This window comes from Maylandia zebra, linkage group LG4, assembly GCF_041146795.1.
Source record: "Maylandia zebra isolate NMK-2024a linkage group LG4, Mzebra_GT3a, whole genome shotgun sequence".
NCBI classification, from domain to species: domain Eukaryota; kingdom Metazoa; phylum Chordata; class Actinopteri; order Cichliformes; family Cichlidae; genus Maylandia; species Maylandia zebra.
The window spans coordinates 25396235-25409672 of NC_135170.1; the positions used below are offsets into that span (position 1 = coordinate 25396235).

The 13438-nt window shown below is 44.0% G+C and overlaps 2 protein-coding genes across 3 annotated transcripts in view; one reads left to right on the forward strand and one right to left on the reverse strand.

The window, feature by feature from the left end:
* Positions 1-42: 42 nt before the first annotated feature.
* On the forward strand, positions 43-7323 carry trim35-12 (tripartite motif containing 35-12). The gene is made up of 6 exons (XM_004559534.5): positions 43-1807; positions 2214-2309; positions 5305-5535; positions 5617-5639; positions 5736-5854; positions 6004-7323. Exons 1-6 carry the CDS (start codon positions 1268-1270, stop codon positions 6561-6563), a joined length of 1569 nt encoding a protein of 522 aa, XP_004559591.1. The 5' UTR covers positions 43-1267; the 3' UTR covers positions 6564-7323.
* Positions 7324-10653: 3330 nt separating this feature from the next.
* kcnt2b (potassium sodium-activated channel subfamily T member 2b) overlaps positions 10654-13438 on the reverse strand; it is a 43254-nt gene continuing 40469 nt past the window's right edge. For both annotated transcript variants that reach the window (XM_076883265.1, XM_076883264.1), the window contains exons 29-30: positions 12352-12436; positions 10654-12253 (exon numbers count right to left, since the gene is read on the reverse strand). In XM_076883265.1, the coding sequence (XP_076739380.1) occupies positions 12136-12253; positions 12352-12436 (203 nt within the window). In that variant the 3' untranslated portion in view covers positions 10654-12135. The remainder of the gene's footprint in view (positions 12254-12351; positions 12437-13438) is intronic.

Consider the following 13438-nt stretch of genomic DNA (forward strand, 5'->3'; position numbering starts at 1 on the left):
ACTTTGAGCCACTATTGTGAAACAAAGAGACCAAACTGCAACAAACCCGTAGTCTTTTCCAAGATTCTGAGAAACCGTGCCCGAGAGCACTTTCTGTGTTTGTGTTTCTTCTCACTCCTGTGTCTTCTTGAAATATAAATGACATTTAACTAGACAGTGAACTAGGTGTCAGCAGGTAATAAGATCTCTCTGGGTCAACATGATAGTGCTGGTCAAGCTCAGCGAGGTCACGTACAGGCCTCAATGGAGGGAGGTGACAAACTGAAGAGCCGCCGATGTTCCTGCCACTTTATAAAGGGGCTTTTTCAGCATTTCTTTAATAGGATTTTCAGATGAGTTACTGCAGTTCAAACATTGCAGACAGGCCAAGTCTCACTAAAAAGTGCAAAGAAAGTCTATGAGACCAAACGTCAAATATAATTGCAATTAACAATAAATATTTTGTTAAACGTGACACTAAATTTGAAGCATGAAGATGAGACAATGACAGTACAAATGAGGAAAAAAACATTGTATTTAATGAAATGAGTAACAAGAGTGTGTGTGTGCGCGCTGCACATGCAAGGATGTCCTCTGTAACTATGAATGTCAGACATGGTGATGTATGAGGCTCTAGAAAATGATATTACTGAGAGGAGATATAGATGGAGAGATGTCATAAATAACTAAATAAGAATGACTAATAATAACAAAGATAATGATAATAAGGACAGTAATAGTAAATACATAAATAAAAGGAACAGAGAAATAGGGTTATGCATAATAATTGAGTAAAAACTATATCTGTAATTGGCTTGGATTTGGCCTTCCTCGCCACATCACCTGCTCCAGAGGGTCCCAAGAATGACAATAATAGCAAAATTACTTGTTTTGCTATTATTATACTTCAAGCTTATTTTTATTCGAGGTTTGTGAGTACACAATGTCTTTGTTCTAGTTTGAACAACAGACCTTTTACCAGGTAAGTGTTACCTTACCTGGTAAAAGCTTAAAGTTTAACTTTGGTTCACTATTACGACCTTTTTTCTACATAGAAGAATTTTCAATAGGCTGGACTGTGTCCAGTTTCCTAAGCTTCCCTGAGGCTAACAAATGAGGGGTGGTGACATGTCCTGTATTTACTACAAGCGAGGTAAACAAGTTCTTCAAGTCCCTGTTGCTTTATAACCTTGGTTGCTCATAAACTGTGTCCAGACTGCTCTCTGGACTCCCTGCAGGGTACTTACAGACAGCAGCTCCCCCTCCCACACACCCTACATCAAGAACCATGGCGTTGCGCCCACGCGCTTCCTCCCAGCCTTTAAAGCTTACCTTCTTTCAGAGTTCTAAGCTAAATTCGTTCCTGCGACCTCGAGCTGTTTCGTCACAGTCAGGCTCCATGCTGGAAGATGAGCTCTCCTGTCCTATATGCTGTGAAATCTTCAAGGACCCGGTAGTGCTCAAGTGCAGCCACAGTTTCTGTCGGGCCTGTCTTCAGCAGTTCTGGAACAAGAAGAAGGCCAGGCGTGAATGTCCTGTCTGCAGGAGGAAGTGCTCGCTGACTGAGCCCACAGTCAGCTTGGCTCTGAAGAATGTGGCCGAAACCTTCCTGAAGGAGCACGGGTGCAGGGGAGCCACAGCGGGAACTGGGGCTGGTGATACAGGGAAACAAGCAGTGACAGTAGATTTTAAGTGCAGTACACATGAGGAAGTTCTCAAACTCTTCTGTCTGGATGATTTTGAAGTCCTGTGCTGTGTGTGTCACACCTCCAAGAAGCACCTCGGACATCGAGTGTGTCCCATAGAAGAAGGTGCTCAGGATCTTAAGGTATTGTACTTTTGTTCCCTTTCCTGTTACCCACATCCAGCTTTAGCAGATGTCTACTCCGCACAGATCCTTGTTATGCTGGAAGGAGTTAAAAGGGAGTTCTTCCTTCCTGCTATCACCAAGCGCTTGCTTATAGAGGTTCACATAATAATTGGAGCTCTCTCTTGTATAGTATGCGGTTTTCACCTTATGAAATAAGCACCTGCTATTCTTAATTGGAGCTACATAAATACAGTTGAACTATTTGCCATTTAAGCAAACTACCTTTGACCTTTTAGTCCTCCTTTGAAAATGTCACTTTACTGCTTTCAAATTGAAGAAGGTGATACTTTTGCAAACTGAGAAAACTGTTAACATTGTTCAATGTACAATAAGATAAATATGACTCTTTATCCTCGCTCTTCAGGCAGAGCTGAAAAATGAGCTGATTCCTCTGAAGAAAAACCTGCGTTGCCTCTATGAAGCCAAGCAGGAGTGTGATGACACAACTGTGCATATCAAGGTATCAATAAACACTCAGATACCACGAAACACTAGAGGACATTGAAGTTGACGTAACAGTGACTGAAGTTGAGCAGTGCAATGTTAAGTGTGTAAATATGTCAGCTAATGTCTCAGAGCAGGTGAAATATACTTCTCAAAAAAGTTAATGTCTAACATCAAATCAGATAAACTTCCAAGATACTGATCTGGTCAGTTAAGTAGCAGAGAGGGTTGATGGTCAGTTTCAGTTGCCTTGGTGCTAATTAGATTAACAACAGGTACTCTAGATGGGCAACAGTGAAACAACCATCCAAAAACATGGTTTTAAAAGTGGAGGCCACTGACATTTGTTCCATTCTTTTCTGGTTTTCAATAGTTTTGCATTTGTCTAGGGTCAGTGTCACTACTTGTAGCTTGAGGCAATACCCGGATTGTGCAGATTGCACAGGTAGTCCGGATCCTCCAGGATGGTACATCAATGTGCCATTTTCAGGTTTGCTGTCTCTCCCGGCGCAGTCTCAGTAGCGTGAAGGAGATTCCAGGAGAGAGGACGTTATTCTAGGAGAGGTGGACAGAGCCGTAGAAAGTCCTTAACCTGTCAGCAGGACCGCTATTTGCTCGTTTCAGAATCAGAATGGGGTTTATTGCCAAATGTTGAGCAGGTTTACAACATTAGGAAATTGCTGCGGTGCTTCAGTGCAAACATGGTGTCATAAATAACACTTAAATAGACATGGAAAAAATAAAAGTAGGGATAAGAATTAAAAGTGCTACGTGGAAAGATATGTGCATGAGATATACATGAGATATATACATGAGAATAAGAATTAAAAGTGCTACGTAGAAAGATATGTGCATGAGATATACATGAGATATATACATGAGAGTAAGAATTAAGAGTGCTACGTAGAAAGATATATACATGAGTGCAGGTGGTGATCAGTGCCAAACATGGAATGATACAGTGAACACAGCGTAGGGTCATGTGTTAGTGGCGGGGACAGTCATATGGTTATTGTTCATGTGTCCAACAGCAGAGGGGAAGAAACTGTTCTTATGGCGAGAGGTTCTGGTGCGAATGGACCGGAGCCTCCTGCCTGAGGGGAGCAGGTCAAACAGACTGTGTCCAGGGTGAGAAGGGTCAGCTGAGATCCGAGCTGCACGCCGCAATGTCCTGGAGGTGTACAGGTCCTGCAGAGATGGGAGTCTGCAGCCAATCACCTTCTCAGCAGAGCGCACAACACGCTGCAGTCTCTGTTTGTCCCTGATAGTGGCTCCAGCGTACCACACGGTGATGGAGGAGGTGAGGATGGACTCAATGATTGCGGTGTAGAATTGCATCATCGTCCGTGTTGGCAGGTTGAATTTCTTCAGCTGCCTCAGGAAGTACATCCTCTGCTGGGCTTTCTTGATGACGGAGGTGATGGTGGGCTCCCACTTCAGGTCCTGGGTGATGGTGGTACCCAGGAAGCGGAATGAGTCCACAGAGGTGATGGGGGTGTCAGTCAGGATGATGGGGGGGAGTGGGGCTGTGTGCTTCCTGAAGTCCACAATAATCTCCACTGTCTTCTGGGCATTCAGCACCAGGTTGTTGTGGCTGCACCAGGACACCAGACGTTCAACCTCCCTCCTGTAGGCAGACTCGTCCCCGTCCGAGATGAGTCCAATAACGGTGGTGTCATCTGCAAACTTGATTAGCTTGACAGACTGGTGGGTGGAGGTGCAGCAGTTGGTGTACAGGGAGAAGAGCAGGGGAGAAAGAACACAGCCCTGAGGGGAGCCGGTGCTGATGGTCCGGGAGTCCGAGACATTCTTTCCCAGCCTCACGTGCTGCTTCCTGTCCGTCAGGAAGTCAGTGATCCACCGGCAGATGGGATCAGGCACATTCATCTGGGAAAGCTTGTCTCGGAGATGGTCTGGAAGGATGGTGTTGAAGGCAGAGCTGAAGTCCACAAACAGGATCCTGGCGTAGGTTCCTGGGGAGTCCAGATGCTGCAGGATGAAGTGTAGGGCCATGTTGATGGCGTCGTCTACAGACCTGTTGGCTCTATATGCAAACTGCAGGGGGTCCAGGAGGGGGGCCGTGAGGGTCCTGAGATGGGAGAGAACTAGGCGCTCAAAAGACTTCATGACCACAGATGTCAGAGCCACGGGTCTGTAGTCATTTAGTCCAGTGATCCTAGGTTTCTTGGGGACAGGGATTATGGTGGAGGACTTGAAGCAGGCAGGCACATGACATGCCTGCAGTGAGGAGTTGAAAATGCCAGAAAACACTGGGGCAAGCTCGTTTGCACAGTGTCTGAGGGTGGCAGGAGACACACCGTCTGGGCCGGGAGCTTTCCGAGCATTCAGGTTCTTAAACTGCTTCCTCACATCTGCTTCATGAATATGAAGAGTTGTGGTGGGAGGAGGTGGTGTGAAATCCTCTTTTGTGTGGGGTGAGGAGGGGGGTGTTGTAGGTGAACGGTTTGAAGGTGGTGATGGCTCTATGGAGGGGGGAGAGGTGGGGGAATTAGTGTCCAAAGTGCCTCTATTGTTGGGGCCGTTGGAGGTGTGAAGGCTGCCTGATGGCTCGTCAAAACGACAGTAGAAGTCGTTAAGGGTGTTGGCCAAGAGCAAGTCATCAGTGGAGTGGGGGGTTTTAGGCTTGTAGTTTGTGATATTCCTAAAACCTTTCCACACAGAGGCCGAGTCATTGAGCAAAGAGGAACAGGATGAGCACTGCCAGAGTCCTACGAAATAACCTCCAGCAGCCCACTGGTGTGAATGTCATGATGAAACAATCATGTTTAGGGAGTGGCACCATTGACTAGGCAGTGGCAACACGAAGGAACTGATACCACTGACTGACCCTCACTCTCGCCTAACATAAATCCAACAGAACACTTCTGGGACATTATGTTTTGGTATGAGCTGGTGGGTTGCACCTCAAGTCCCTTTTGAGGAAGTATGGATAAAGAAAGAAAATTAGACTAGAAATGAATTTTTACATTGATCCATATTCCCATGTGTAGAACCAGACTCAGGCCACAGAAAAGCAGATCAAAGAGGAGTTTGAGGAGCTGCGGGAGTTTCTCCGGAGGGAGGAGGAGGAACGTCTGGCCACTCTGCAGAAAGACGATAAGGAGAAGAAAGAGCTAGTGAAGAAGAAGTCTGACAGCATCGCCAGAGATATCCTCACCTTCTCCCATGCTGTCATTGCCATTGAGAACGAGATTGCATCCAGTGATGTTAATTTCCTTCAGGTGAGCAGATCTTAACGGTTTTCCGCATCACATCCATGCCACGAAACACACTGCTTATAACTCTTTCTTTCCTTATTTCAGAATTATACAAACACAAAGAAAAGGTAGGAGGTTTAAAAAAGTATTTGGCAGCGTCATGCCAGCTTCAACGCTAGTGATTCAGCACTACTTTCTTTTTGTGTTTCTTTTACCTCTCACAGAGCACAGATCCTACCCAAGAATCCAGAAAAAGTCTCAGGTGCTCTTATAAATGTGGCCAAGCATGTCAGTTCCCTCAAGTACCACGTGTGGGAGAAAATGGTGGATCTGGTTCAGTACAGTAAGAACTCACGTGACTCTGTGACACATTCTTGTATACATCACCAAGGAAGATTTTTTTTTTCTTTTAGAGATCTTTGCATTTAAACAGTTCAACGTATCTCAAATTTCTTTCTTCTTCTTAATCACCGACTATGTGTAATCTTTTAGCACCCATCACCTTGGATCCTAACACTGCCTACTCCTGGTTATCCCTCACCTCGGATTTGACCAGTGTGGCCAACAGCGGATCCCTGCAGCAACTCCCGGACAATCCTGAACGGTTTGGTCATTTTGTGTTTGTTCTGGGCTCAGAGGGTTTTACATCAGGCCGTCACGCCTGGGAGGTAGAGGTGGGCGACAAAGTGGAGTGGATGCTCGGGGTGGTCAAAGAGTCCATTGACAGGAAGGGCCGCATCTCGGGCTGTCCCGAGGGCGGCTTTTGGATGATCTCATACTTTGAGGGGGAGTACTCAGCCATGACAAGGCCCAGCACCCCGCTGCATCTGGAGGGGAAGCTAACTCGAGTAAGGGTGCAGCTGGACTACGACTCTGGAGAGGTCATCTTCTCCAACCCTGTCAATATGACACCCATCTACACTTTCAATGACTTCTTCACTCAGAAGTTGTACCCCTTCTTCTGCCCTGGTGCTAACATCAACGGAAACAACCCCAAACCTCTTAAAATCTGCCCCGCCAAGGTGGCTGTGTGGAACAGCGCGACGTGGTGATTAGTGAGGACCTTAGAAAGGACATCAGTAGAATTGAAATTCATTATATGACCCAAGTGTGAATCAAATGATTAAGCAAATTATGTCAGTGCATGATTGTTGGTAAAATGAGCACGACACAAGCTGAGTGATGACAGCAGTAATTGGTTTATTTCACTTGGGTTCATTTAGTGATTGACTGCAGGTTACGAAGCCAAAAGAGGCTCTTTAGAGTGAACAAGGGGACGCAGTTGCAATAATTATGCAGCAAGGCTCCATTATACTTCTCAGCCAGGCAGGCTGTCACACTAAGCATCTCCTGCCTACTGTCATGAACATCAATATCCCCCTAGTGGTTCCTCACACTGGAACACAATTATTTTCACTTCTAGTTCAGAAAAACACAAACAACCTCATGCGAGTGTCACAGATGATTTAAGTTTTGCTTTTCCCCCCGCCCGGTTCAAATGTGACACAGATCTGTCATTCACTGCCGGTATAATCATTAGAACACACACTTTCACTCATCTGACCTGGACTTTTTTCATACGTGATCATTCTGAATTTAATGGCTTTGCAACAACTGTTTTATAAAATATTATACAGTTTTAGTTTATCTGACTAAGTGTGTCTTTAAGTCTTTAAGTTTTGTACAGTGACTCCTGCAACAGCTTGTTTTCCATGCAATGATGACGCATACACGCAACCATTGTTTGTATAAATGCTGAACATAATTGCTTGGTAATTGTCCTTAATTAATAAAATGATCATATTCTGAGACCACTCTTGTCCCTCTACATTATTTTATTGCGTCCTTTATACAAGATGTAACTGGAAACTTGATCTCCTCTTCTCCACACATGGAACTGCCAGGTTGCGACACTGAAAAGGCTGTTTTGTCCTCTTCTGTCGGAGAGGAGAAGGCTGGTACAAAAATGTCAGTGCAGAGGTTACATGTTAGTAAGATCAAGCTTTTGGGTGGCAGATCACTTACCTTTATGCTGCAAAAAGAAATGGTAGGGATGATGATGCATGCGATTTTAGATCTTCTTCTAAAGGGGAAATGCAATCTAATGATGAGGACCAGAAGGAGCAAGAGTTAAAGTCTGCTTTTTCTAATTTAAAAAATACAAGACAGCTTTAGATGTAGTATTTTATCCTCCTCAGTCCTTATTTTGATGCTCAACATTATTGTGGACTTTAGTCTGCATGTTCTCTAGCCTGCCACCCTGCAGGGGGCCTTTGGTCAGAACCCCTGCTTTGTTAATCAGCAGGTTGAGACCCACTGTGTTCACCAGGGAGACCTCCTGCTGGGTGTACTGTTTTATGCAACAAAGGTCAGTGGCGTCTGACAGAGAAAGAAAGAAAGTGGAGCATCAGGGGCGGTCAATAGTGAACAGTCAGATAAATATCAGAACAGTGGGCTAGTGGTGGAGGCGGGGCCTGTTTGTTCCCTGGTATGTACAGACTATAACAGGAGAACATCCAATGATCAGGCATAACATGACCACTAAAATGTAGCGTGAATAACACTCAGTATTTGTTCATCATGGCGGGATTTATTAGGGAGCAAATGAACTTTGTTCTCAAAATTGATGTGTCACAAGCAGGGAAAATGGGCTGTTTGTCAGAGCATCTTCAAACCTGAAGCTCCTGTGGGGTGTTCCCAGTCCACAGAGGTGAGTATCTATCAAAAGTGGTCCAAGGAAGGGACAATGGGGAGCCAGGGTTCACTGATAAACACGGAGAGTGAAAGCTGACCCATTTGGTCCAATTCTAGAGATAAGCTAACGTAGCAAATTTCTGTAAAAGTTAATGGTGGTTCTGGAGATGTCAGAATACATAGTGTATCGTAGTTTGTCGTGTATAGGGCTACATAGCACAGACCAGTGTCCGTGTAGCCCGTGCTGACCCGTCCCAACAATGGGCACAACTGGACCATAAAAAGGAGCACAATAATGACTTTGAGAAGCTGACTTCAATTCAGTTCAATTCAATTTTATTTATATAGCTCCAAATCACAACAAAAGTCGCCTCAAGGCGCTTCATAGATACAGAGAAAAACCAAACAATCATATGACCCCCTATGAGCAAGCACTTTGGCGACAGTGGGAAGTAAAAACTCCCTTTTAACAGGAAGAAACCTCGGGCAGAACCAGGCTCAGGGAGGGGCGGAGCCATCTGCTGCGACCGGTTGGGGTGAGAGAAGGAAGACAGGATAAAAGACATGCTGTGGAAGAGAGACAGAGGTTAATAACAGATATGATTCAATGCAGAGAGGTCTAATAATACATAGTGAGTGAGAAAGCTGACTGGAAAGGAAAAACTCAATGCATCATGGGAATCCCCCGGCAGCCTACGTGTATTGCAGCATAACTAAGGGAGGATTCAGGGTCACCTGGTCCAGCCCTAACTATATGCTTTAGCAAAAAGGAAAGTTTTAAGCCTAATCTTAAAAGTAGAGATAGTGTTTGTCTCCCGAATCCAAACTGGAAGCTGGTTCCACAGAAGAGGGGCCTGAAAACTGAAGGCTCTCCCTCCCATTCTACTTTTAAATACTCTAGGAACAACAAGTAAGCCTGCAGAGCGAGAGCGAAGTGCTCTAATAGGGTGGCATCCAAATTCCCCAGATCTAAATCCAAGTGAGCATCTGTGGAATGTAGTGTGTAAACAAGTCTGATCCATGGAGGGCCATTTGCTGCCGGTAGCACTGGAACATTCAAGGTGGATGGAATAATGAAAGAGGAGGACTACCTCAAAATTCTTCGACGTCACCTCAAACCAACAGCTAGATTGTTGACATGTAAACACATTTGGGTGTCCCAGAAGAACATTGATCCATATATTCACATCAAAACTGGTTTTGAAGGCTTCTGGACTACATCCCACATTGGAAAAAAAACAGTTCAAAGAAACCATTAAAAAACAAAAATATCAAGATATTCATGTATGTAAACTTCTGAACACAGATGCTGTAGTGCCCTCACTCAGTTGGACAACAGGATGCTTCTTTTGTCACCGTTTCCTGTGTCTGTAAATACATAGAAAGAAATGTAAACAATCACAAGATGCAATCCATCAGTTATACTATTTTTTTTGTCTTAGCTGCATTTTTGCTCCATCTCCTGTGACATCATTTTAAACACATTTTCTATTACAGTTAGGGAGCAGTTTACTGCGACTCCTATAAAGTGGCACAAAGGTTTAGGGCTGTTACCTCAGCTGTGGATTCATCTGACTTCCTGCAACAGTTTTCTCACTGGGTGGGGGTCCTCTGTTGTCTCCAGTGTTAAGCATGCTGACTGGCTGAAGCTCCATTTCCTCTGCCTCAGTTTGCACAGTTTAAGCTTTCTCATTCAGCCTCAGCTGACTGTTTAGTCTTTAGCCTGGACACACCCATGTTTGTTCTGTCGCTATGCCTGCATAATATCCATTCAATATGACAAGTAAAGCATGTGCACAGGGGCCCTATTTTGAGGCTTTTCCAAGATAAAATAAACTTCAGAGCAAGAAAAGACACATATAATGGCAAATAAAAGAACCCAGACATGATGATGGTGATAACGTGTAAAACATGCTGGATGAGGAGGAGGATGAGGAGGAGTGTGATTCGTGTTAGTCTTTTTTTCCAAAGCCCAACAAGAACAACATGTGCAAAGCAATGAAAACAAAGGGCTTCGTGGTTATGAAAAGAAAGGAACTCACCCAGTGAGATGACCGTTGGTTAAAAACACACTGTCCACATTAACTTAACTAACAGCACAGACACGAGGGGCCGTGGTAGACTTATGTAAGCCATATGGGTGCGCAGACCAACTACTAAAACACATGCAGCAGTATTATGCAGTTGTACGTGAGCTCGGTGACATTACAGTAGATGATTTAGGGCCATTTAGTGTGACTCATGCACAGTGTTGATGTAGCACAGCAAAAATAGCTTCTGAATGTGAGCTCAGTAAACCACACAAAAGACTGTCAGACAATTAAACGATTCATTTAGATAAGAAAATAATGTGAAAGCACTGATGTCAAGTAGTTTTCATCAACTGTGTTAAGCCCTTAGATTCCGTTTCTGGCATTACAAACTAATAAAAAAACAGCAACAAAGCAATGACAAGCTGTATGGAATGCCTTTAATATATACATATTTCCACCTGTTATAATGGCACTGAAGCTACAGCAGTGGTGTTGGCAGGGATTTGTATTCCCGGCACATGATTGCGCCATTTCTGTGTGAAACGGCGCACTCTGAATATCTGGCAAAAGATTTACAGAGGCTTGCAAATCCTTGATAAACAAACGGCATAAACGTCCACAGTAACAAATGATTTACTCTTCAAAAGAGGAAAAAAATTAACCTCGGGTGTGGAGAGTGATCTGAACAGCACGCCGTTCACTTGTTTTGAGAGGAATAATCTTCTTCGGAAACCAAATTGCACAATAGGTTTAAAACCTAAAGAAATGTCTTGTGAAGGTGGATATTTATAGCAGCGTGCAATAAATATAGCAACAAAAAATATATATATTGTGAGGCTTATAATTTAGCTTCAAAACGGACAGTCTCTCAAATTGATGTTTATAGGCTTCACAATGGTCGTATTTCTTGCAGGGCTCGTCGTAAACTGGATGGCATGACACTGGAGTCTCTGTACCTTTTATTCTGTCCGTCCCCTGCCTCTCTAACATGCGTGTCAGCAAAAGCAAGCTGGCAGCAGGACGGCTCACACTGACACTGACACAAGCAGAGGGAGGTTTCGGGAAGAAAAACAACAAATGTGGGTCCGATTTGTTCAGAGAGGACTCGCATATGTATATTTAAAAAACTATGAGAAACTCAGACAACAGTGTGACCGAATGCCCTGCACTGATGATATAAGCTTGCTGTCCATTATTGAGACTGGTGCTCTTTGGATTCCTCCGCTGCTGGTGAGCGTAAACTGAGTGTGTGAGCGAGAGGTTAACAAAAAGAAAACCCCAAAACGACCCCCTCCCAGAAAATCTCACGAGGGAGGGGTGCAGACTGTGGTGTCTTCTTGAAATACGTCGAACGACAAAAGTGTGACAACACGGGAAAGGACATAACAACACATCCCTTGACTTTCATTTGGCAGCAGCTTCCTTTGGCTGTCCGGGTTTGAAATTGGCAGTGTCTTGCTTTCGATCCATAAGCATACGCACGCGTACTCACTCACACGGTGCAGCCATACATACTCACAGACATACATACAGTACATGATGCAGTACATAACATGCACGTACACAGATATAAATACGTAAAGGTTATCTTTAAATGCACTTCTGTGTCCGCAGCTCTCCGCTTTGAAAATAGGAAGGTGCATAAATAATACATTCCTATTATAGAAAAGGTCCATGCATGCCTGGCACCTCTGGGTTTGCTGAGACTGAATGTGGAGGAAATATGAGGGCTGTGTGCCATCTGGCTGTATCCCCTCATATCTCACCACTTCATAAATTATGCTTCTTCTTCGTGATTGTGTCGTTTGACTCTCGGGCAGTGTTTTGGACAGTACATTAGTCTCTCTCGCTCTCTCTCTCTCTCTCTGTCTTTATTTATTTATTTATTCATTGTCCTTCACAGATGGGTGCTGTCCTGCGTATCGAACCTGTGGCTCTCTGAGAGCCCGGTGCTGCACTTCCTGCTGCTCCCTTGATTAGGTACCAAGGAGAGGGGGTCTGGCCTGATCAGGTACCTGGAGATGGGACAGAGGACAGATAGACCACAGTAGTATTTGTCATTTTTAGTGCTGGTTTCACTTATAGCACTAAAAGTGTGCTGCCGTATACTCACACAACATCATGGAGCTCCAGTCTGGTGTCTGGAGGAGGGTTGATGAGGATGTATGACAGTCTGTTCCCTTGGTCTGTCATCCCGTCTGACACAGGAAGAAAAGAGATTAGTAAGGCAGGAAATGAAGTAGGCACAGGATACACAGCAGGCCGTGCTACATCCGCACATGCAGAATAGGCTTTATCTTACACTGAGTCACATGACAGGAATTTGGATAAAAATGGACACAAGTCCAAACAGTGTCACAGATAGTAAACATTAGGGTGAGCGACACAGATACTTTGCTTAAGTAGAAGCAGAAGTTTGAAAAAATAAAAAGGCTGGTATGATTACAATGATGATTACAGCGTATTAATGTGTTTTTTTTTATTCATGCAGACGGTCTAGGTGTAGCTAATTTTGATAAACAGCTAACAAAATGTTAAAAATATGTCACAGAAATACGTAAATTATGGAATTATTCGAAATAATTATGTAACAATTTGAAATGTGCAAATGCAATTAGGGCTGCTCAATTAATCGAATTTTAATCACGATTACGATCTGGGCTTTCAACGATCATTAAAAATGACTGAGCCGATTATTAGCCCCTCCCTCATGCTTTACTCTCGCGCTGCTCCGTGTGGCAAATCAAGCGCACTGCTCTGCATTTCGAACAGGCGTCACAACAATTAAGAGGACCCGAGGGAAGCTCGGAAAGCTAAGCAGAAGTTATTTGGAGAGGAGTGGACTGCCGTTGGTTGAAAAGAGAGGTAAAAAAAAAAAAAAAAAAACCTTCAGTGGTGTGGAAACATTATGGGTTCGCGGAGTCAGACGTGGATCAAGTAGACACAGTGTGTAAACTTTGCTATGGTGTCGTAGCTGCACCACAGAGCAACACTGCAAAGTTTACATTTTTCATTTATTTCTTTTATTGCAAACATTTGCACTGTTATCAGTATTTGCACACTATTTTATATTATTTTTTAAAGTCATTATTCAATACATTGTTATTGTTAACCCTTTAAAGCCGGTCAGAGCAGCATGCTCGTTTTGTATAACTATTTTTAAATCCCTGTAGAACCTGAACCGCTAAGCTAGCACAATA